At 49.4% G+C, this 24,163-nt stretch overlaps 1 protein-coding gene across 1 annotated transcript in view; it reads left to right on the forward strand.

Annotated features, from left to right (window-relative positions):
- The first annotated feature begins 2,272 nt into the window (after positions 1 to 2,272).
- SHC3 (SHC adaptor protein 3) overlaps positions 2,273 to 24,163 on the forward strand; it is a 109,286-nt gene continuing 87,395 nt past the window's right edge. The window contains exon 1 of the mRNA XM_077910436.1: positions 2,273 to 2,762. Coding sequence (XP_077766562.1) covers positions 2,343 to 2,762 — 420 coding nt within the window. The 5' untranslated portion in view covers positions 2,273 to 2,342. The remainder of the gene's footprint in view (positions 2,763 to 24,163) is intronic.

The following is a 24,163-nucleotide window of genomic DNA, read 5'->3' on the forward strand; positions in this document are numbered from 1 at the left end:
TAAATGAACTGCTGAATGAAAGTTTTGGGGGCACAGCTCACCTCCGACAGAGGCAGTCCTGGTCACCCTGGGAGCTGACCAACGGTTCTTGAATTTTCTTGAGAAACTAGTTTTTCCGCTCTCCATGACAATGGTGCCTTCCTCCATGCATTTTGTAATCAGGCTGGCTTTTTTTTTTTTTTTTTTTTTTTCCCACACTGCCGTTGGAATAAAGATCCCGCCTTTGATTGAAATGGAATCTTCCACTATTGAGCAAGCCTTTTTCAATGAGTCATCGGGGCGGCTGCTCATTGGCTGAGGCCGCCAGAGCCAGGGGATTGCCTGGCACCGGCTGCAGGGCCCGGCTTCATTCACAGAATCGCTGGCTCGCTGCTAGCCCTTCCATTCACACAAACAGCCTCTCATTCACATTTTGCTGTTTTTGTCTGCTTCTAATGAAGAGCGGGGTTTGGGAATGATAGGGCATTTTTTTGGCTTCAGATTTGGGGGGGGCTCTGCTAACTAACCATCACCATCGTCGATGGGGTGTGCATTTGCTGTTGCTAAGCGAGCAAGGGGAAAGGCAGGAATGAGAGCCTGCGGCTGCTCCGCCAGGCCTGAGCCCAGGGAGGGGAGCGGCTGCGGCCCTGCGCCCCTGCATCCCGGTGGGCGGGCCTTACCTGCCTGCAGGGAGCCGCTCTCCCTTCACCTGGTCCATAGAGCTCCGAGGGGCTGGGTGCCTCGTGTGGCACACGCCTAGCTGTGGGTGTGGGAAGGCAGAGTGCTAGAGGTAAATTCATCTGCTTGCGCAGAGTTGCCTGGCAATTTGCACAGGGAGGTTTGTCTGTGTCAGGTGGGATATCTCCACGCGGGGCGAGACCCGCGGAGCCTGGGGCGTCAGGGCTTAGGGGGCTCCGTGGACCTTCTGGGGGCCGCCAACGCCCCGTTCTCCTAACTGAGAGGAAGGAGGCCTGCGCCTGTCCCTTGCAGCCGAGTCTGACTCCTGAAACGGATTTGCTGTGTAACCAGAGCAGCTGCATTTTTTTTTTCTTCCTTAATGCAGGGCAGCAAAGCAGCAACAGAAGGGACATTGAAATGTATTTGTAGCGTTTGGTAGGCATCTTTCCAGACCTTGAGCACATTCATTTGGGATAAAGCCTCAAGCCCAGCCCCCTTTTTGGAATGGATTTCTGGAGCCGGCTGCCATTCCTCAGAGAAGTCCTCTTCTTTTTTGGAAGTAGGTTTTCAACCTAACCCCAACTGAGAAAGGCTGTTGTCCTTAGCAGGGAACACATCCTCACTGGCTCTGTGCAGATCTTTCTGTCTTTCTTTTTCCTTTTTCTTCCTTCCTTCCTTCCTTCCTTCCTTCCTTCCTTCCTTCCTTCCTTTTTTTTTTTTTTTTTTCCCGGAGGAACTGCATTGCCACAAAGACACTTGTCATGGCTGCTCTGTTGACTTGAAAAGAGAAAAGAAAAACCCAGGAGACTGGTATTTTATGTTCACCTGGGAGTAAATACTCTTTTCTTTGCTGGTTTTGTTTTCCTTTGTGGGTTTTTTTGTTTTTAATTTTTAATTTTTGGCTATTTACCAATTTCTGCTGCTTTCCAAATCCGGATTCATGAGGATCCGCGGAAGATCTTATTCTTAAAATGCCTTCGTCACATTTTAAGGCACGGCTGTCAGACACCTAGGGGCTCCCGGGAGGGCTGAAGCGGGGGACGGGAAGCCCTAGCGCCGAAGAGGGGGTTGCAGAAAGTTCGTCTGACCGTCCGAAGGGCCTGGACTCACCTGTGTCTCAGCGCTGAGTCGGGGGATGGGGAGGCGCGGAGCCAGAGGTGGGAAGGAAATGTCTGGGAAGGTAGACAAGGCAGTTTGAGAATTGATTGGCTCTAGTGTGCTGTCCGTGGGTGTCGGTATTTTCCCCCTCTTTTCTCCTCTTTCTTTTTCTCTCTTTCTTTCCTCCGCGCGCGTGTGTGTGAGTGTGCGAGTGTGCGCTACAGGAAGTGCTCCGCAGTGCTCCCGGGCCTTTGTTGAGAAGGGTCTCCTCGGAGTGAGTCACGCTCGCGCAGCGCGCAGCCCGCAGCCCGCAGCCCGCAGCCCGCGGCCCGCGGCCCGCGGCCGGGCGCTCCCCTTCGGAGGCGATGCCCGGAGCGGCGCCCGCGAGCCACCCTCGGCGGAGCGCGGGGCCGGGGCTGCGCGGCCGGGGCTGCGCGGGCCGCTAGCGGGCAGGCGGCGCGGCGGAGCCCGGTCCCGCGGAGCCCCGCCGCGGCCCCCGCCGCCCCCGCCGGCCGCCCCCCGCCGTGCCCCGGGGCCGCGCTCGCCCCTGCAGCGCCCGCGCGGATGCGGCCGGCCCACGGAGGGGCATGCTTCCACGCACCAAGTACAACCGCTTCAGGAATGACTCGGTGACATCGGTCGACGACCTTCTGCACAACCTGTCGGTGAGCGGCGGCGGCAAGGTCTCGGCGGCGCGCGCGGCCCCGGCGGCGGCCCCCTACCTGGTGTCCGGAGACGATGGGCCGGGCAGCCTGGGCCACCTGCTCCACAAGGTGTCCCACCTGAAACTCTCCAGCTCGGGCCTCCGCGGGCGCTCGGCGGCCAGGGCGCGGGCGGGCGCGCGGCTCTCGGGCAGCTGCAGCGCGCCCAGCCTGGCCGCCCCGGACGGCCCCGGCGCCCCGGCCATGCGCGCCGCCAGGAAGGGCCGGCCCGGCGACCCGCCGCCGCCGCGCGCCCCGCACGCCAGCGACCAGGTGCTGGGGGCCGGAGTCACCTACGTCGTCAAGGTGGGTGCGGGCGCGGGCGCGGGCCGGGAGGGGCGCGGGCCGGGAGGGGCGCCGCGGAGGCCGGGGGCGCACGGCGGGGAGGCTGACGCCCGGGGGCCCGCGCTCCGGCCTGGCCTGCCTTCTGGGCTGCTCCGCTCCGGCCGCGCGCGGGGCCGGGGCCGGGGCCGGGGGTGGGGTGGGGGCGGGGGGTCCCTCTGGGCACGGGCCCCTGTCCCCGGGAAGTGGGCATCAGGCCGATGCCGGGAACACGCTGGGGAGAGCCGGACAGCCCTGCCCCGACAGATGCCGGCAGTGCCACTACTTCTGCGTGTCTGCCCCAAGAGGCAGGGTGGGCGGTTTCGGTTCCGCAGCTCCCAGCAGGTGCAGGCCAAATGCTGGCTTGCTTTATGTAAGTGGGGGGGCACTTTCTTACCCAGCAAGGTTTTCGTGGGCGCCTGCCTTTCCTTCCATACCTAAGGCTTTGGGTTCAGGCAATCACAGCAGAATTGGGGACTGTTTTTCCCTGAGGCTGTAGCCTTCCATTTAAATGGGCTAAAAGGGGCTGAATATGGGCCCGGAGCTGCCGGCTGCAAAGCAGATTTTTTTTCCTCCAACACAAAGAATTATACAATCGTGCCCAATAGGGTCCATACGATTCCTCCCTTATACAAATATTTTGTGGTGTTTCAAGAGCCAGGACCCAGCACCCATCCACCGGCCTTCCACATGCTCCTGTCCTGCCTGTTGGACAGAGGTGGGCTGTCGCTGCGCCTTGCTGCCGGGCAGATGTCCGCCTGACAGGGGGAAGGGGTGGAAGCTGCATGATTTGTCAGGTCTCTCCAAGGCATGGCTATTTGTTTAAAAAGAAATGACACACACACACACACACACACACACACACACACACAATCTCCACGATGTTGTTCAAACACTCCGAGAAGCCTGCAGGACGTCTAGCCTCCACATATCGGCTACAGACTCAGGTTAGAAATTCAGCAGACACATCCCCAGGTAAAATGTTGTATCTTGGCAGTTTGGGCACCAAAATATTCAAGGAAGCACTTAACTGTGGATTATCTTGAACTGTCTAAACACTCCTGACAAAGGGATGTGATCCTTCGTGTTAAAAATGGGGCCTCTCATCCTTCGGAGGTTGTTTTCTCATGGGTTCTTCATCTCACCTTCTGAAAATGGATTAATTTATTTTACAGAAGGGATGCAGCTCAACATAAAATATGCACGTCTGCCTGAGTTTATTATAGAAGAAAGTGAATATTCTTCCTGTAGTCTGTCTTTACATTATATAACCAGGAGCCAAACCAGAAAGAATTAAAAAAAAAAAAAAAAACCACAAAACCAAACCAAACCAAAAAAACCTTGACAACTTTGAGGTGAAACTGTGACACTGGAGTGTATTACTTATAGTGTGCTAATATAATTGCTATCTCAAAAAAAAAAAAAAAAACCCCACCAGAAAAAGAGCCTACGTTTAAAATAGACTTTGGCAAAGCTCTCTATGCCTGTCATGTTGAGCATAGGAGGTAGTTTTCAAATGGAGGGAGAATTCTCAAACTTATGCCTTTAAAGTTTTTCTTAAAAAAAAAAAAAATCATTCCCTTGGCTTAGAGCTTTGCTCTTGCTTTCTGAAGAAGGCAGACATGCAGTTCGAAAGGTCAGTTGTGATTGAATTCGGACGAGCATAGCCAAGCAGGCCAGCACTGTGGGCCATCCCGCCGATGTGAGGTTCTGAACCGCAGGAGCAGCAGAGCTCAGCCGGGTGGAAGCTGGGGGTCCCCGAGCCTCTGGGTTTGGGGGCCACTTAACTGGGTTTCAGATGAATGGTGGCAGCACGTTAGGGGCACATAGCAAGCCTGGCTAGTGCTGGGTGCCGTGGCCTGGTTCACGCTCGGTCATGTGAACACAAGCTCAGGTGTCCCTGGAGAAGTTTGGAAGCACACAACCAGGGGAGATCAGATGCTATAGACCGTGTCTTGTGCCCACGCTCCATTCATGTCATCACGTGGCCCTCTGTTGGTGCACATTTCCCCGTGGCCCGTGTGGAGTTGAACATCATGGGCTCATTTTCTTGAAAAATCACATCTAAAACAAAAACAAGGAAAAACCAAACAAAACCAAAAAACAAACCCTCTTGCACTGATCTGAGAATAGTTTTATCAGTATCTTGGTTTTAAAGGTCTTTGGTAGAGAGAAAGAGAGAGAGAGAGGATATGTTGATTACATGACTGTACATCAGTTGTCAATCTACAGGCTCAGGGTTGGGGGAAGAACTCATTATTCTCTTGGATTTAAATTTATTTGTAAGTTGAGGAACCTCCACCTCCCACCCCTATTTCCTGGAAACTTCATATGCTCTATGATTATCGGTTATCCCCCTCGTAGCAGTACCTGCTAGGGCACTATACAAGATTTGTTATTCAAAAATATTTCAATGCCATCTGCTTACATGGGAATGGAAACTGTGAAGTGCAGGAGTCTGCTGAGGTTTGCTCACCTAGGAGACCTCAGACTCTGCGAACAGCAGGTTGTAATCCTAATTAATGAAGGATATGAAATTTGAAGACGGAGAAGGCTCCTGAGCAACAGGAGGATTCAGAGCTCAGTGTGTCTAATTTGTCCTGGGTGCTGTCAGCGAGGCTGCTGCTGCCACAGCACCAGAGCTTGGGGCTCCCCCCACGCGGCTTCCAGGTCTGCAATGGTCTGGATGTCCAGACCCTCCAAGGGTCGCAGGGTTCTTATCTCTCTGAGTCAAAGAGTGAATCCCGCAGACACCAAAGGGTGAAGTGAACGTTTAAGTGCAGGTGAGAACAGAAAGGAGCGAAAGTGAGCGGAGTCCCGAATGGGTGGCCCCAGAGGGCTTTTAGGGACAGTCTTTTATAGAACACTGACCAAGGAACTTAAATCTTCTTGAGGTCACTACTGATTACTTCTCCGTTGGAGTTTGGGTAGGTGCAGTGGTCAGTTTGTAGTTTTCATGAGAATAACTCGTCTATGACGTTTAGGACAAAGGAGGGGGTCTCCTTATGTTCCTTCGGCTCTGGTTTTGCACGCACCTCTGCATTTCTCCACATCGGGGATCTCTCAGAGCCCGGTCCCGAGCCCCCTACCCAGCCCCGCCTGCCCCTTACTCGTGGGGCCTGCCTGACCGCAGAGAATGATGAATATTCTCATGATGATTCCATCTCAAAACCACATTTGGACATGGAAGGCCCATCGAAATTGTATTGATTATGCAGCTGCCCACCTTGAAATTCTCTTCCTGAAAGTCCAAGCCGGCTGCACCCGAGTGCCCGTGGAGGCCGCCACCAGTCCTCAGTGGGGCCTGAGCGCCATGTGGGGGTGCTCCATGCACAGGCCTGCAGAGGGGGTGGCTTGGGAAGGAGAGACAGGTATGGATGGGTCGGGGGTCTGTTCATAGGAGAGCCGCTGGCCGAGGTAGGAGAGCCGTCTGCAGACCGGCAGGCCCTTGAAATTTCAGCCCTGACCACCCGCCCCCCCAGGACACGCCATAGGTGGAGATACTGGGCGCCGCTGGCCCCCCGGGTCCCCAGAAGAAGGGCTCTTCCTTATAGCATGTGACACCGGCAAAGAGGTGACCACATTTAGGATCCGCCCCCAGGGTCCATGGCAAGAACAAGGAGCCTAGCCGAGCTGGGAGCAGCGCCCTCAGATGCTCACTGCTCACCCTCTGCGCACAGATTGCCGGCCGCTCTTGCCCACAGGCTGGGGGCTCTAACTGTCGGAGAGCTACAGACTTTTCACCTCAGATGCCGACTGTTCTTTTGGAACGAGGCCTTGTGTTTACAAGAATTCTTTTTAAGACTATTTTGTTCCTCCCATTTGTGAATCTGGTGATATTTAGGGTGGTATAAATTATTCGCTTTATTTATAAATGTTCTATTGTTCCTGATAGATGGTCTTTATACACTGCACTTACTGTAACACTTATTCAAAATTGGTATTTTTTTCCACTTGCCTCAGTGTCTGTAAACATACCCTAAATCTTCTGTATCTTAGCACTGTGCTCCTGTGATACCGTGAGCAAAGGTCATCGCGAACTTATCTCAAGTATAGCCAGGATACATTATCATGGTGGGATTTTCCTTTTTAAAGATTTTATTTATTTGTTCATGAGGGACACAGAGAGAGGCAGAGGCACAGGCAGTGGGAGAAGCAGGCTCCCTGTGGGGAGCCCGATGTGGGACTTGATCCCAGGACCCCCCAGATCATGCCCTGAGCTAAAGGCAGATGCTCAACTGCTGAGCCACCCAGGTGTCCCATCATGGTGGGATTGATTGAATTTTGTTTTAGTTCTAGATGAACAAAATTCTGCTTTGATGTGAAGTAGAACTTTGAAAGTTGGTTTTTCAAAAATAATCATTGAAAAAATCTCATCATAGGGGTGGCTTACGTGTAAATATTATCCAAATGGTTTGGAAAACAGTTTAAGAAATTCTTTTGAGATTAATGGGCAAAATTATTAGTTTAATGTGGGAAATGTATCATCTCTCTTTTTATGTGACACAGAATAGCAAATGTGTTAAATGTGTGTATACTAGATAGCACACTCACCACACACACATGCACACACGTACATATACAGCACACATAGTGATCCATATGCACATGCACACACGTATGCACACATCGCACAGGTAGATGTGTGATGACTTTGCGCAGAGATGACTTTTCTTTCTTGTTAGAAAATACTAGATGTCATATTTCCAGAAATACCTGATTATCTCATTCATTTTTTCATATTTGTGTTTGAGAGAAAATAATTCTGTGAAAGATAAGCAATTGATCACACTTTAATCTTATAAAGCACAGACTTCTTTCTTCTCTACTTCCCCACTGTGTTTTATCATTGAGTTTATGTCTTATTGATGAGGAATGCATGAAAAATGTTATTTAAACAAAGTCCCATAACAGAGAATGTGGGCGGACAGTGAACGTGCAAACCCACGTAAGAGGCTCGCTTTCCAGCCAATAGGCTCATCTCGAAGGGTGTGCTTGGATGTGGTGACTTGGTGCAGAGAAGCGGCCCAGCAAGGTGGCCTGGCTGGGTCCCCAACACCAGACGCCAACCATCCTCAGTCCCCTTGGAGTGCAGGGCTCCAGAGGTCAGCCTCTCTGGACCTTCCCATGCCTGTGTGGGAAGCAGAGGGTGTGTTGTGCCCTGTGGAGGCCTGGCAGGTGGCAGTAGCTGCTCCTGCCTTCACACCTCCGCGGAATGCGGGCCATCCTGCTCTGAGTCAGGTGTCTGCAGGCTGGTTGCGGCCAGGTTGTTTGGTGGGTTCAGAGGAAGTATGGTGAGGGCCCAGCATTTTAAATGAAAATCGTCAAGGACCAATGAAGTCAAATAGAATTATTGAATTTAGAACTGAGATGGTTTCAGATGACCCGGAAAGAAATGGCCAGTCGTGCGTATTTCCTGAGTAAAGAACAGAAATAAAAATTTGGATTTCAGCATAAAAAAGTAATTTAACGTCTGCGGTGGATAAGAAATGTCTTTAAGGTGGGGGCACCGAGCACGAGGATGGCCCTCTGCATGGATGGCGTGCTGCCCATGGTGGGTGTAAATGCTCAACAGGCCTCACATGTAGCTCGGGTCCCAAAATGCACGGGTACCGATGTTGAGTGGGGGTCAGATCCCCCAGAGCATTCTGTGCCTAGTGGTTTCACCTGCCCCCATCCACCGCCCTGGGGCTGGGACAGCGGAGTTTGGATGTGCTGGCTGCACCTCCCAGCCCAAGGACTGATACAACCCACGCGAAGAAGTATTTCTTATAACCCTAGTTTTTTTTAAAAAAAGGTTCTGAAATGGTTGTTGAATTTTTTCAAGGGTTTTTTCAGCATCTAGTGAGAGAAATTGGTATTTTCCACCTTTTTCTGTTAATGCGAGGAATCATTTATCTTTGTAACACACGTGTCTTGTCTTCTTGTGTGGACGCTCCCTGCTGCTGGCCTTTGCGGATGGCAGCCTGTCTGGCTCCTCGTCAGGAGACACAGATGCCCATGGTCTGGCCCCTTCTCTTGTCACCCCCCACCCCAGGGTACCAGACCTAAAGCCACAGGAAACACCTTGTTCCCCCCGAAACAGCCGCATCTCTGGCCTTGGCTCGCATTCTCCCCACCTGCGTCCCAGGCTCTATGCTTTTGGTTGCCTTCTTGTTCATCACTTCCATCCCTAGCAGGTGCCTCCTGCTGCCCCCCACCCCCAGAACCCAAGACAAATGAGATGGCCCTGCTCCCTAGGAAGTCAGCCACCCCTTGGTGGGGGTTTCTGTGTGCACTAAGTCCTGGAGCTGTGGGGAAGGTGGTTGCCCTGTGCTTCCTAAGACCCCCCTGGGAGCACAGCCTCAGGGGCGGAGGGTGGGGTGGGGGGTGAGGCATCTGAGGGGCACCGGGGAACATGACAGAGCTAAAGGGACTGGTCAAGGGGGTGACCTGGGGCCCCCTTACATGTACTCGGCTATTAATGTAATTCCAGAGAGGCACATTTTGGACTCTCTTTTATTAAAAAAAAAATTGCTGGATAATTATTCTTTCTGTGAACAGGCGTGTGTGCCTGGCCCACCCAGAGTCCTCACAGGCTGTTCTGTAGATGGAAAGCATGATTAGCAGACCCACGAGTTCTCTTTAAAGCTAATTACGGGAGGGTTTCGGCAAGAGAACTGGCTTTAATGAGAGCCGTAAGTGGTCATTATGAAGTTAAATATTGTGTAGCCAGATTTCACCAGGACACTTCCACACGGAAAGCTGAACTCACGAACATTTCCCCTTGCCCCTGTCTCCAAGTAAAGCCTCAGATTTATGAAAAAGAGAGAGTGAGGGGGGGGATAGTGGACTCAGGAAGTGTTTTGAGGGCTCCCTCAGTCCCCCTTGGAGGGGATCATAGGTTGTGAAGGAGGTTCAAAACAGGTTCTGTTTTCCCAAAAGGAGTGCACGATCCTATTGAGCAGAAGATGCTCCATTTGAAGCAAATACACAGTTTGATGTTCAGAAAGGTTCCGGCAGCGTTGGGAGGGTGAAGTGGGCCTGGAGCATGCGGCGAGGCCTCACAGAGGCCAGGGGGTGTCCAGGTCCTGGAAGGCTGTCCCCATCCCTGTGGGCAGGAGGTGGCTGACGATGCTCCAGGCAGGAGGGTCAAGACAGGAAACCCACTGGAGGTGGGAGTGGGTTGGACGTCTGCCTGGGGGTGAGGGCAATGGGCTACCTGGACCAGCCCAGGTCAGAGGGATGTGAGATGTCAGCCGCCATGTGTCAGTGGCTCAGGCTGCAGCCCTTCCTTGTTGGGATGCTCCCCACGTACTGGAGGGGCCGGTGTGGGGTGCTGTCCCCTGGTGGACTTTGCAGGCGGATCTCCCTCCCTACCAGGCGAGGTCTGCTAGGGTATGAGTCCCCTCCTCCTTTTCTCTGAGCTCTGAGACAGAGTCGCCTGACCTCAATATTTCTCGGCTTCTCTGATCTGCTCACACCCCAGTCCGGAGACTCCACTCCCTCTTCTTCCCACAGGAGGAACTCGGTGCAATTGCAGTGTGGCCTTGGGTTGGCGTATATCCTATTTTTAGAGTTTTGTCCCATCCTGAGGGTGATCTGGGCCTTAGTTCATAAGCCCACATGACTGAGGGTGAGCTCATGTTTGCCTGAGATACAGGGCAGTGGGATAGGGCGTCCCTGCGGCTGGTTCCTGGTGATCTTCAGGCTGCACTATGAATGATTTTTAGAGTTACACTTCTGTTGTTAAAAGGCTCCATGCAGACTGGCCTCTGCCACCCACGCTCCACCCCACCACCTGCTACGGGCCACTGGACTCTTGTGGGCCTCCAGCCTCGGCCTCCGCCACCAGGGCTCAGAACTGCAAGTGAGAAGCTAGTGGAATCGGCCCTGGGGATTATGCCCCTGTCGGGCAAAGCGAATGTCCCGTAACAGACGGGGGATGGGGTGGAGTGGGTGTGAGTTCTGGTGCATCCCCCTGCCTCAACCCGTGCAGCAACATGCGGCCACTTAAAGCAGAGAAGAAGAGTCCTGCTGAGATGGACAGAAAGAGATGTTCATGAGGTACAGTCAGTCGGGGAGAGGGCGGGATGCAGCGCTGGGTGTCCTAGATGCCCATTCTTGTGACAGAGACCAGCGCAGATGTACCTGCAGGCACCAGGGCCCAAGCCACTGACAGGCTCCTTGCCAAAGATCAGCAAGGGCACAGGGACCCAGCAGCACCCACCAGCAGGAGCCCAGGTTGCGCACAAAGTGCTCCTCGAAGCCACAGCAGAATAAGCGACTGGATCAAGTGCCCGTGGAACAGTCAATGAGATAGACCGTATCTGGGACCGTGGAAGGCATCCAAGCAAACCTGAAATGATCGAAATCCAGAATGGATTTAAATCAGAAATTCATGAAGAAAGGCAACAGGAGAGTCTCCAAACACTTGGAAATTAGGCAGCATGCCTATAAATAACAAAGGACAAAGGAGACATTTCAGAGGAAATTTAAAAATACACAGAACTGAATGAAAATGAAGGCACCACGTATCAAAGTATGTGGGACGCGCTAGAGCAGAGCGGGGGGTGCGGGCGCTTACGGCACCAGATGCCTGTAGTGGAAAAGAGGACGTTTCTCCCACCAAGAACCTAAGTGTGTCTCTCAAGACGCGACAAAACGAGAACAAAATACATAGAAAGAAGGCAGCGGGAAGGAGATCGCAAAGGTAAAGGCAGAAATCAATGAAATGAAAAACAGAAAATCAATAGGAAAAAAAAATCAATGACATGGATAAATGCAGCAGGACGGACAGGGATGAAAAGGGAGAAGACAGAGATCAGCGCCGGCAGGAGTGGGACGAGGGCTTGTCCCGCAGGTCCCCCACGGCTCCCGGCCCCGAGCTCAGCCTCTCCAGCCCAGGCGCAGCCCACGGAATGCTTCCTCAGGGCGAGGAGAGCGGGGCCGGGTCCGAGCAAAGGGCCTGTGGTGCAGGGTGTGCTCCAGCACAGCAGAAGCCCGAGGCTGAGAGCAGGGCCCAGATCAGCTTAGTTTGGGAGGAAGGATGGATGAAGAAAACCAATGCTCAAGGGGAGAGATGGCATTTTCTAAGACCAAGCAGCTAGTTCCGGGTCAGAGTAGGGACCACGGTGGTAAATGGGGACACGCGTGAATAGAAAGAGCCAGTGCGCTTTGCGTCCTTCCCACATCAGCTGTGACGTGGCTTTAGTGGCGACAACGGCGTGTGTTTCTGGAGTATTTCTCGCCTCTCCTCCTCTGACTTTGAAGAGCAGATGCGGCCTATTGCACTGCTGTGATTTTCAGATGAAACAGAGCACAGTGGCTTCCTTTTAACTGATCCCTGGTCATACTTCCTCCCTGTGACTCAGCGTCCTCGCCGTCCGTGAGGCGGATGACACATGCCACCAGCCAGCACTCACAAAGGCTTCTTGGCTCCTTTGATGAAAGCCTAGATGGCACTTGTGTTAATATTATTTTCTCCGCGAGATGAAAGACGGAGAGAGGAGGAAGCTGGGACGCAGGGTTTGCTGAGCCTGCAGGGCCGGCTTCCTCCCGGGGCCGGGAGCGGGAAGAGACCCGACAAAGGAGACTGGAAAGCCGAAAAGCAGGTCGTCATCTGTTTCAGCGGCCAACCCACTTGTCCCCCCCCCCCCGCCCCCTTGGCCCCAGCCCATGGGGGGCGCCACAGCTCCAGCAGGTGCCCAGGGCCACCAGCCACAAGGACAGCTTCACTTTGCTCTTCACCTTCTGCTTCCCTGAGGCACCTCTGAGCCTCGGGTCACTCGTCGGACGTGGGGTCAGCTGGGAGCGGGCCTGGCGGGGGCCCGTGACTGTTGGCGGCTGGGGCCGCCCGTGGCTCTGGTCCTTGAGCCCCGCAGAGCTGCGCTGGGGAGTGAGGGCCGGCCGCGGCCTCCTGTGTGGGAGAGGTCGGTCCTCTGAGCAGACTGGCCGCAGCCCTGCTCAGCCCGCCTCCTGGCCGGGGACCTGCCCTCGGGGCAGGGGTGCAGACAGCAAGGTGGGGAACGGCTGAGGGACCAGCGGCCTTCCTGGCCCCCGCTCGGGCTCCCAGCTGTAGGGGACCACTGGCGCCAGCCTGTCTTGGAGGGAACTGAATGACTCGGCACAACCCGCCGCTGGTGGGAAGCCTTTGGGAGGAAGCAGCCCGCGTGGGGGCCGCAGATGTGGTCAGGGTGGGTGGGTCTGTGCGGCCGCAGCTGGTGGCGTCAGGTCCAAGGTGACCGGCGTTGGTTAAGAGCTTGCCAGCTGCCCTATAAGCCAGTGAACAGAGCCGCACTGTCACAGGGCTTCAGGCAGCATTTATCATGATGCCGAGTTGTTCTGGCAGGTGGATTATGAACGATTTTAATTTTTTGATGCTGTTAGTATTTTCCAAAGTTTTGTACAATGAACACATGTGATGTATCAGAAGAAGGTGAGCATTAATGATAAAATAATTTCAGGGGCTCTCTTAATAGCAATGATCTTTTGTTTTTTTAAAAAAAGATTTTATTTATTTATTCCTGAGAGACACAGAGATAGAGGCAGAGACACAGGCAGAGGGAGAAGCAGGCTCTATGCTGGGAGCCTGATGTGGAACTCGATCCCAGGACCCCGGGATCACCCCCTGAGCCAAAGGCAGGTGCTCCACCTTGAAGTCACCCAGGTGCCCCTTCGTGATCTTTTTAAAAAAATGTTTTTATTCAGTTTGTAGTAACCATGCAACCTTAAATGTTCAGCTCGGTGAGCACATGTATGCGAAGATGATGCCCACTTAGGCACCTGACCAAGATCTAAAGCATATTCCCAGGCCCTGCTGGGCTCCCTCGTCCCCCAGCCATCAGCAGGGTCTCCAGTATTCTGACTTCTGCCACCACTGATTATGTTGAATGAAAAAATACGTAACAATATTGGCCAAATTGGTGTTGTTAGGTGTGGCCGATCCTTTAGCGTGAATAGTAATTTTTTTTTAAATTAAGGCTATTTTTATGGACATTTTATAAGTATATACCTTTAATGATCTATGACCCTATATAAAGTAGATTAGGAAAATTAATGAGATCTAGAGTTAGCCTTTTCTCAAATATATATATAAACAGTAATAGCAAGTAAGCGTCCTAGACCAAGTCACTTTGGAACCTCTAATTATTCCAGAGCAATACTAGGCTGAATTTGGCTTGAACCTAAACTTGCCACATTCTGTAGGTTGATGACATTTGAGCTCTGATGGGGTGGGTAGTAGCACCTGCTCAGGTGCCCTGGTCCCCACTGGGGATTTGGAAGAGATGAAGTTCACAACCCGCACCGGGCTTGGGTCCTCACAGGTTGCTGGGTGATGTCATAGATGAGACTGGGGCAGGGGCTTGTTTATACTGATTTTTACACCCCCCAGCTTCTGCGCTGATTTCTCAGAGAACAATTCCCCACATGTGGTCCCCTCCCCGATAGACTCTGAAACCATTCAACTCACTAGAGGGCAGCTTCACGAACAACAAAATCCCAGTGTGGGTGTCACTGACTTTCACTGTAAATCCAGGTGTCCATGCACAACAGGATGCCTGTGGATACTTTTAGTTAACAAGGCTTAGTTTCCTTTTATGCGAGCAATACTAATTGCAGAAAAAAATCGAAAATAGAGAAAAGTGAAAGAAAAAATTAAAATCAACTGTAGGGACGCTTGGGTGGCTCAGCGGTTGAGCATCTGCCTTCAGCTCAGGTCATGATCCTGGGGTCCTGGGATCAAGTCCCACATTGGGCTCCCTGCAGGGAGCCTGCTTTTCCCTCTACCTGTGTCTCTGACTCTATGTCTCTCATGAATAAATAAAAATAAAATATTAAAAAAAATCACTGTAATCACAGTCTTCCATGATGTCCTCTATTCAAATTTCCATGACTTTTTTCATCCTTTATTTTCATTTATGCAAAATTGAGAATCAGGCTTAGTGATTTCTCCAGATCATTAAATATTATTGGAAGGCATGGTTTTTAATAGTTGTGTAATATCCTACCCCATTAATGTATTTTACCTTACTTCAACATTGTCCCATTTTTGAATATATAGGCTGTTTCTATTTATCATGATCAAAATTGAATATTCGGTCATTCATTCATTTATTCAACAAATTGCACCAAGCTTATATTATGTGTCAGTCCCCGTATAGGTGCTGACAACATAATTGGGAATAAAAAAAAGAGATGTGGTCTTTGCTGTCCTGGCACCTGCGTTCTGGCGAAGATGTCAGAGACTAACCATATAAACAAACAAACAAATCAAATACAGGCTTAATTAAATCATGAACCAAATAATTTTAAAAATACATCAAAAATACTATTTTTGGCCCAAAATAGCCAAACCCATCTTGATGAAGAAGAACCAAGTTAGAGGACTCACATTTTCTGATCTAAAGGAATATATTACTGGCCTAAGTATCAACACTTAGATCAATGGAACGGAATTAGGAGACCAGAAGTAAGCCTTTACATTTATGTTGATTTTTGTGCCAAGGCCATTCAACAGAGCATTGTCTTTTCAGTAGATGGTGTGGAACACCTGGGTGTCCACACGGGAAAGAATGAGGTTGGAGCCTTTCTCACATCATTTTACAAAAATGAACTCCAAATGGATCAAAGTCGTAAATGTAAGAGCTAAAACCATAAAACCCATAGAAAACACACAAGGGTAAATATTCATGACCTTAGATTAGGCTATGGTTCCTTAAATATGACCCCAAAAGCACAGGCAACAGCAAGAAAAATAGATAAATTGAATGTTATCAAGATGAAAAACTTTTTTGCTTCAAAGGACATCATGAAGAAAGAAAGACAACCACAGAATGGGAGAAAATATTTGCAAGTCGTGTGTCCGATGAGGGACTGGCATCCAGAATATATAAAGAACTACTTCACTTCAATAATAACAATAAAAATAACCCAATTCAAAAATAAGCAAAGCAATTGAATAGACATCTCTCTGAAAAAGACATACAGATGGCCCATAAACATGTGAAAAGATGCTCTGCGTCATCAGGGAATTGCAAATCGAAACCACCATGAGATCCCTCCTCACGCCCACTAGGTCAGCTAAAATTAAGAAGACGGGTGATAACAAGGGTGTCAGGAATTGGAACTCCTACATGGGTGACAGGGATGTAGAGCACTGCAGCTGCTTTGGAAAACCTGCGGTTCCTGCAAAGTATAAACAGAGTTACCACGTGACCCACGATTCCACCCGCAGGGCTATGCCCATGAGCACTGAGAACCTATGTTCACACAAAGGCTCCTCTGTGGGTGTTCACAGCAGAAGTCTTCGTCATCCCTGGATGTGGAAACAACTCAGGTGTCCACCAGCTGTGAACGGAGAAGCAGAATGTGGTGGGTCCATACAATGGATTAGTATTCAGCTATAAAAAGACGTGAAATGATGACACCTGCTACAGCATTGATGGGCCGTGAAAACATTGTGGCTGGTGAGGAAGCCAGACACATACTGCGTGATTCCACTTATAGGGAAAGTCCAGAACCGTCACCTCTGCAGAGACAGGACGCGGATTAGGGGTTGCCAGGAGCTAGGGGTGGGGAGTGACTGCTGATGAGTCCCCATCCGGGCTTCTTATGACAATGTTCTGGAATTAAACAGTCGTGGTGGTTGGACCACGACTGTTATGAATATCCTGAAAATGACAGGGATTCAACACTTCAAAAGGGTGAATTCTGATGGCATGTGAATTATATTCAATAAAACGTAATCACAAAAAAAAATGCAGTCATGCTAAATAAAATGAGTCTAAGTGACTTCTTGGAGGATCTGAGGTCCCAATGTAAATGGCGTTCGTCTAGATGAGGATGGATGAAGGTGCTCTGGATACAGGGGTGCAGTGAGTAGGTTCTCAGGAGGGCGAAGGGGCAGCACCTGTTCTGACTGCACCCTTCCACATTGCCCTGGATGAGACGAAAGAGACGGGGTATTGAATGGTCAATAAAATAAAATCTCTGTCAATAAAATTTCCGAAGTGGTAAAGTTCATTGTAAAAATTATGATATTCGGATAAATAACAAAGTGAAAAATAAATCACCTATCATGGCATCCTGCAGAGTTGGCAAAGAGGCAGGAGAAAGATGCTCCTTTCTTTGAGCGGGTGTGTCTGTTGGTGCAAGTTTTACGAAAAGCCAGTTGCAAATGCTTATTGCTGGCACGTGCTGTGGATGAATAGTGGATGTTGGGAGTCTGGGGTCTATCACCAGAGCCGATGATCTGTAGCGTAACGCTGCTGGCTTAAACCCACGCCGTCTTATGTATTTCTCAGAGTCAAGTCAACCCATTCTACAGATGAAGAAATAGGGACTCAGAAATATCTGAAGGCTCGCACAGTGGTCACCATGAAGTGGGTGTGTAACCTAGGGCTGTATGCGTCCAGAGTCCACTCATGCCTGACTGCCACGCAAAATACACAAATAAGTGCACGTTTTTCAGGGCTTGGTCATGTGCCAGAACAGCAACTGTTGTCTCGTTCTTTTCACGGAACAGGAGACAGAGGAGTGAAGTTGGAGGCCAGGGGTTTTTCTTGTTCACTTTTGTGTCCAGTGCAGGGCACGTGAAAACACTGAGTGAGTGTTGAATTGTGTAATGATGGTATACTTGACTTCAGAGGGCACATGCCAGTTAACATTCAGATTTAGAGACTAGGTGGTGAACTCACAGAATTTATGTTCATCTTAAAATTATAAAAAATCAGGGATCCCTGGGTGGCGCAGCGGTTTGGCGCCTGCCTTTGGCCCAGGGCGCGATCCTGGAGACCCGGGATCGAATCCCACGTCGGGCTCCCGGTGCATGGAGCCTGCTTCTCCCTCTGCCTGTGTCTCTGCCTCTCTCTCTCTCTGTAACTATCATAAATAAAAAAAAAAAAAAATTATAAAAAATCATTGGGAAACTCTAAGCAGGTGATTCAATCAAGAAAATTGAATCAACTGTTGATCTTTTTGGGGATGCACCTGTAGCCCCAACTGAATTACCTGCAGTGATGTCCAGGATGCCGCCCTAGGTGGGGAAAGATATGCACCCCTGTAAACTGAGAGGAGATATTGAATTTTAGAGCAGAGGTGTTATAGTCTACATGTTTTTCCTTGAAAAAAAATTTTTAAAACTTTTTTTGGAGGTGATTACAGACCTATTTGTTGTAAACATAGTATCTTTTTTTGCTCCTTTCTTCCTTCACTGGGATCAGCATCCTCCCTTTCTCTGTCACTGCTCCAAACCTGCAAATGCACACCCTGGTCAGTCACTCAAACTGATTCAGCTAGGCGGAGAGGCCTCCAGAGCAGTCAGGTGTCTGAATTCCAGAATAACTTCAGGGAAACACAGAGAACATTCAAATACGTTACATATCACGAAGCAGCACAAATTGGCACTAATAAATGAAATAAAAAGTTAATAGAAAATTATGGCTCATGAGATTCCTGCATGATCAAATGAAGAGTTACAAGCCATCTACTTCTGAGCCCTGGGGGCAGGGGGTGTATGGGAAGCATCTCTACATTGGTTGGCCCCTGGTGAATGCATTCAACAAACATTCATTTTGTCTCCATTACATGGAGGCATTAGGAAAGTGGACAGGGATAAAGACATGGCCCTGCAGAGTCCTCTGGATGACAATATGTAAGTGGGTTCTGGAGCCAGCAATTAGATTTGGGGACAATGGCCCAGGACACTCACTGGACATTTTGGAGGCGAGCCAGGTCTTAGGGAATTGACAAGGAGGAAGGGAGGACAATGGCAGAGTCTGTAAAGGTTTAAATGTTCTTGGTTTTGAGTCTTGGCAACGAGACTTCCTTACGTTGTCCGGACCAAGCACTGAGACATTGTCCAACAGAAGGAGGCTCCACGCACAGAGGTGCGGGCTCCGTGGACGCAGAACACAGAAAGTATGTTCGTGGGCTAAGGAACGCTGCTGCCTGAGGTTGGGATGGCTCTTCCTCGGTGTCTTATCTTTGATGGGGATCATTAGGGACTGATTGGTGAGGCTGGAAAAGGGGGAAGAGAGGAGGGGATGCAAGGAAGAGAGGAGGGGATGCAAGTTTGCAAGCAGGGGAAATCACTTATGTGGACACAGGCCGAGGGATGTACGAAATGCTTGGTGCGGTCGGAGCGTAGGTGGGGAGGTGGCGTGTGAAGCCCACACAGCAGGGGAACCACAGGCCGACTGTTTATTCATGTTTATTCGCCTGCGATCCCAACGAGGATGCATCCTCAGTCAGTGCACAAGCTCTCTCACCGTGTCCGTGTCAGGCACGGGTGGGGGCTGGGTCCGCGCCCACTGGGGGAATGGCCGTCGGAGGGCCTTCTCTGCCAGCTGCGGGACAGCGGTGGTGTGCAGTTGCGGCCCTCTGGTCTTGGTTGCTGTGCCACCACCACCTCAAGTGGCTACATGGCAATTTGTTTATCCATCACAGATACCTGATTGTCCTTCCAGTTTTGGGGTTTCGTGAACACTGCTACCATGAGTATGTGCATTTCTTTGGTGGGCAGATGGATTTGTCCCTCTTGGAGTGGAGGTGCTGGGTCACAGGGAAGGCACGTGTTCGGCTTCTGGAGAAAACACGGCCCTGTTCCCCAATATTTTGCCTCCATCTTAGCTCTGGCCAGCATTCACCCTGCAACTGAAGACAGGAGTCGCCTTTCCTCTGAGTATCTGCCACTTGAAATTACCTTAAAATGTAACATACAACGTGAACCACTAGTATTTCTCTAACACAAACTCTGATGCCTGCAGTTAATCGGTGTTCTCCCCCAAAGGAGATGAGATGTCCTTCCATTCCCCACCATTGCCACCCTCCCTCCGCCATGCTTGGTCCACTTTCCAGAATGACTCGGGGCTTTAGCTTGAGATGACTGTCCTATGAGTACAAGTACAAGCCAAAGACCTACATAGACGTAACCATTTCATTGGCGATTGCTTCCCATTTCCTTGTCTTGGCTTTATTTCAATTCCTGCTTGAGTACAACCTCAACTAATTCCTTTAGAGAGAGTCCCTGTGTGGTAAACTGAGTCTGCATGTATCTGAGAGCATTCTCCACTTTTCCCTCACTCCTCCAGTAGAGTTAGCTGGGCCTTGAAGCCAAGTTCAGAAAATTATTCTCCCTCAGAATTTGGAAGCTAGGACTCTATTGTCTTTTTAAAGACGCCTCTTGGGCAGCCCCAGTGGCCCAGCGGTTTAGCACCACCTTCAGCCCAGGGTGTGATCCTGGAGACCCGGGATCGAGTCCCATGTCGGGCTCCCTGCATGGAGCCTGCTTCTCCCTCTGCCTCTGCCTCTCTCTCTGTGGCTGTCATAAATAAATAAAATATTTTTAAAAAATTAAAAAAAATAAAGATGCTTCTAATAGTCGCTGAGGGTAGAAATCATTGGGGTTAATGATTCATAAAGTCTCCCAACATTCTCCAGCCGGGAAAGTTTGGCAGCTCAGGAGCAGTTCCGGTTAATTGTCAGCTCCCAGAAGCTGCGTGGGACCTTGCCACTCCTAGATGGTAGATGGTCCAAAGGGCTCCTGCCAGAGCCCCGGGACTGTGACTCGCTGGCCTGGCTGGGGTCCCATCCCCATCCTCATCCCCATCCCCAACCGTAGCGAGGCCAGGGGATGGAATTCAAAGATGCCCATCTGAGAGGTGTGGCTGGTTTCACTGAGCAAGGTGACGCCCCAGAGGGCCGAAGAGGGAGGTCTCAGATCCCTTGGAGTTAGAGTCTCCAGATGTCTGTGGCCACTTTGCAACCAAGTCTGCATCATAGCATAGAGGTCCATGTTTATAAGCATGATCTTTTTTTTTTCTTTTTTTTGGTGGAAAGTGTTTAAATGTAATTGTATGAGTAATAGATGGATAAGTTCTCATTATAAAAAGTTTAAACGATGAAGAAGCCTCAGAAGTAAGGCCTCCTTCCCAAGGCTCCTTGTGGAGCAACTGCTCCCTCTTCACCTGTTCTCATGTCTCCAGAGGTGGACCCAGTGAAGCAAGTCCTTCCTCTTGAATCTGGGCTGACTCTGTGACGTGCTTTAATCAGTACAATGTGGGTGAAGTGACAGCGTCTCCTGGAGACTCTGAGCTTAAATGATTTTAAAATGGCTGCATTCAGAATCATAGCTTGGGTGGGCCTGAGTATCTGGCCGTGCACGTATGGACAAACATTCGAGAAGGGAGTTCACATTGTCAGTCTGTGCAGGCAGTGAAGCAATGGATGTTTTGTAGGACAATTTCACGCACTCACACATGAATCAAGTTCTACAAATGATGCTGCTGGGTCAAAGGGAAGTATGTTTTCCATTTCCATAGATACTTCCAGAGAGTCTTCCAAAAAGTTTTCACCAAATTACCGGAACATGAGGGAGGACCCTCTCTCCTGCTTCCTCACCCAGTTTGACCACTCAGCAGGGTGAAAAATGATCTCTCTGTTTGAAATAAACTCTCTGTTTGGGTTTATTTATTTTATTTTATTTTATTTTTTGTTTGGGTTTATTTTAATTGCTCTGATCACTGGTCTTTGCAGAGGTGTGTTGGCCAGCTGTCTTCCTTTGTGGATTTCCTGTTTGTGTTCTTGACTACTGTTTTCTCTTGAGTTGATGGGCTTACTTGATGACCCATAGAAACTCTTAGAGTAGCCTGGTCATTAATTTTTTCCCCTGTTAAATTGACTGCATTTAAAAAAATTGATTGCATTTTTCTTAATCTTTCACTTGCCTTTTCATATTTACATTGCTTGTCTTTTCTTATAAAAATTAACAATTTTTATTGTTGTATTTTTATTTATTGATGTAACAAGTTACATCATGGCCTTTGAGTTTTAGATCTTGTTACAGAAATAGTATTCTGTGGTTTCTTATAATGCTTTTGTGCGTTGGTTCCTTAGCTTTAGCTCTTTAATCCTTTCGGGATATATTTTTGGGGATGGGGTAAGGTGAGCGTGTTGTAGAGGGTGTGCCATTCCTACGCCTTACCCAGCCTTCCTCAGCTGCGTGGGAAGGCTGTCTGGGTGTGGGGCCCGTCAGGTATTCACTTTATTGGCTCTGCCTCTTTTCTTCCCTGATTCCCACAGATGTGTCTGCATTTGTCTTCTCAGCCCCACTGAGATGAGGAAACGGAAGGGACTCCATGAGAGAAAACCTGCTTTTTATTTTTTTCCTTTTGCTTCTTTTCCAGCTTCTATCTTGCTACACATGCCTTGCATTACAGATGGTGTCTGTTCTCCTTGTAAGGGACAAAGTGTCAGAGATTTCTCTAGAACAGCTCACATCTAAGGAAGAGCCAGGGGAGAATGACTGGAAGCCATCACATGTGTGCTCCTGAGAATCAGGGCTAGACACCTTGGACGCCAGGGCCCTCTGGCTCCAAGGAATAACACTTGGGCCTTCGTCTTTGTTTTAACTGTTCCTGGATGTCTGTGGGGATGCGTGTACCAGACCGACCATCCTTAGTAACAATCCCCAGGACCACAAAGACGAGACTCCCTCCTCTCTTTTCCACGTCTCCGGGATGCTCTGTCTATATCTCTCTTTCTATAAGTTCACCATATTCTGTTCTCACCTCCTGCTGGCTCGAGTTTGACTTTTAACCTTCCCGCAGCCCCAGGGCCTCTTGGCTGGTCCTGCGGGAGCCCCTCTGGGTCCCCAGGCCTGATGTGTGGCATCACCCTTCTCACTGCACGATTATTCACAAGTCAGTAGCACCGGTTCTTTGTTGTTCTCTTCTTCCTCAGAAACTTACTTGTGTTCTTTAGAATCTTCCTGTATGACTCAACCTTGGAATTAATTTTTCAAGTTCTGGGAAAAAATCCTGTTGGGACTTTGGGTGGCATCACAGTAAAATCATAGATTGATTTGGGAGAGAATTGGCATGTGTTTACTATGATATCTTGCAGTCCAGAAATCATGATACATCTTCCCACAGATGGAGGTTTTCTTTTATTTATTCATCCTCCATTAAAGGTTTTCTTTAGTTTGATCTTGCACGTTTTTTAAGCTTAATTCATGTTGTGTTTCCAACAATCGTAAATGAGACAATCACCCCCTTGGAGCCCTGGTTTCTTTCACTGGCCTTTGCCTTGTCAAGAATCTGCTGTCTTGTCAGCCTAGTCTTTGTCACTCCATTTAATGCACATTGTTTTTAACTGGTGTGAAAGCTCTGCCTTTTAATTGGTGAGTTTGATCGATTCACGATTCTTATGATTACTGAGATGTTTGGACCTGTTCCTATTTTTCCTGTCTTTCATTTGTGCACTTCTGGCTTTCCGCTGGACTGCTTTTATTTGCTTCCTCCTCCTGTTCTCTCGCAGTTTGGCAGTCAGGTATCCTATTTTTTTTTTTATGGATTTTACAGTTTTTTTTTTTTTTACATGTTACATAAATGTACATTGTTTTTGCTGCTGCAGTTATGAGTGCTCAGTGTGCTTCCCCAGCTCTAACCTCTGTTTTATGTCTGCCCCAACCAGCTGAGTTGGGGTCTTCCGAGATTTAGCTCCCTGTCACTGTAAAAAAAAAATTTAACTTATGTGTCAGTAATTATTAAGCATCAGGCGTACCTGTGATTTTTGTTGATTCTTTCCTATTATTTTCCTCCTAGCCCACATCCTCCTGTTTTTTGTATTCATTGTTCTTCTGAAATAATTCTTTCAGGGAGTATCTGTGGGTGGTTAACTTTCTGAGTCCTCGCTTTGTCCTCCCACTTGAATGCCAGTTTGGGTGGATATGATTCTTGGCTCGATACTGCTCTTCCTCAGACTTCCGATGGTGGTGTTTGTCTTCTTGTATCGAGTGTGCAAGAGAAGTTGCTCTGTAAGTAACCCGTGTCTCTTCCCCTCACAGAACGCTTGCAGGATGCTTCTTTCTGGGTCTTCTTTTTGTCCTGAAACTGAGCTGCCATGTCCACAAGTGGGTCTTTTCATATTTCTTTTGGGAGCCTTGAAAATATAGATACTCCTGTTTCTAATACTGAATACTTTATTTTCTGTGTTCTTGAATATTTCTTCTCCTCTGTTTCTTTCTTTCGTTTTCCTGGAATTCATATGAGGCAGATGCAAGAAGCTTTGGATCCAAACTCCAAGACTTTACAGTTTCTTTTGTATGTCTTCCAACCCCGCTGGGAGGTTTTCTGGGTCCCATTGTCCAGTTTCCATAGTTCTTTGTACATCTCTGGGGCCTATTGATTGAATCTCCTATTTACATCCTAAATCAATAGACTTTCTCTCTGCTGGTGAAAGCCAGATAGACGTGCAATGGAAAAATCAAAATGTCACCCCCAATGGTAACCAAAATTTTTTAAAAATGCCTTGGAATACACTGGAGAAGAAAAGCACAGGATATATGTCATAAAGACCACAAAGTCCTACAAAAAGCAATAAATATCTAAAATGGAGACAATGCT

This window comes from Canis aureus, chromosome 1, assembly GCF_053574225.1.
Source record: "Canis aureus isolate CA01 chromosome 1, VMU_Caureus_v.1.0, whole genome shotgun sequence".
NCBI classification, from domain to species: Eukaryota; Metazoa; Chordata; class Mammalia; order Carnivora; family Canidae; genus Canis; species Canis aureus.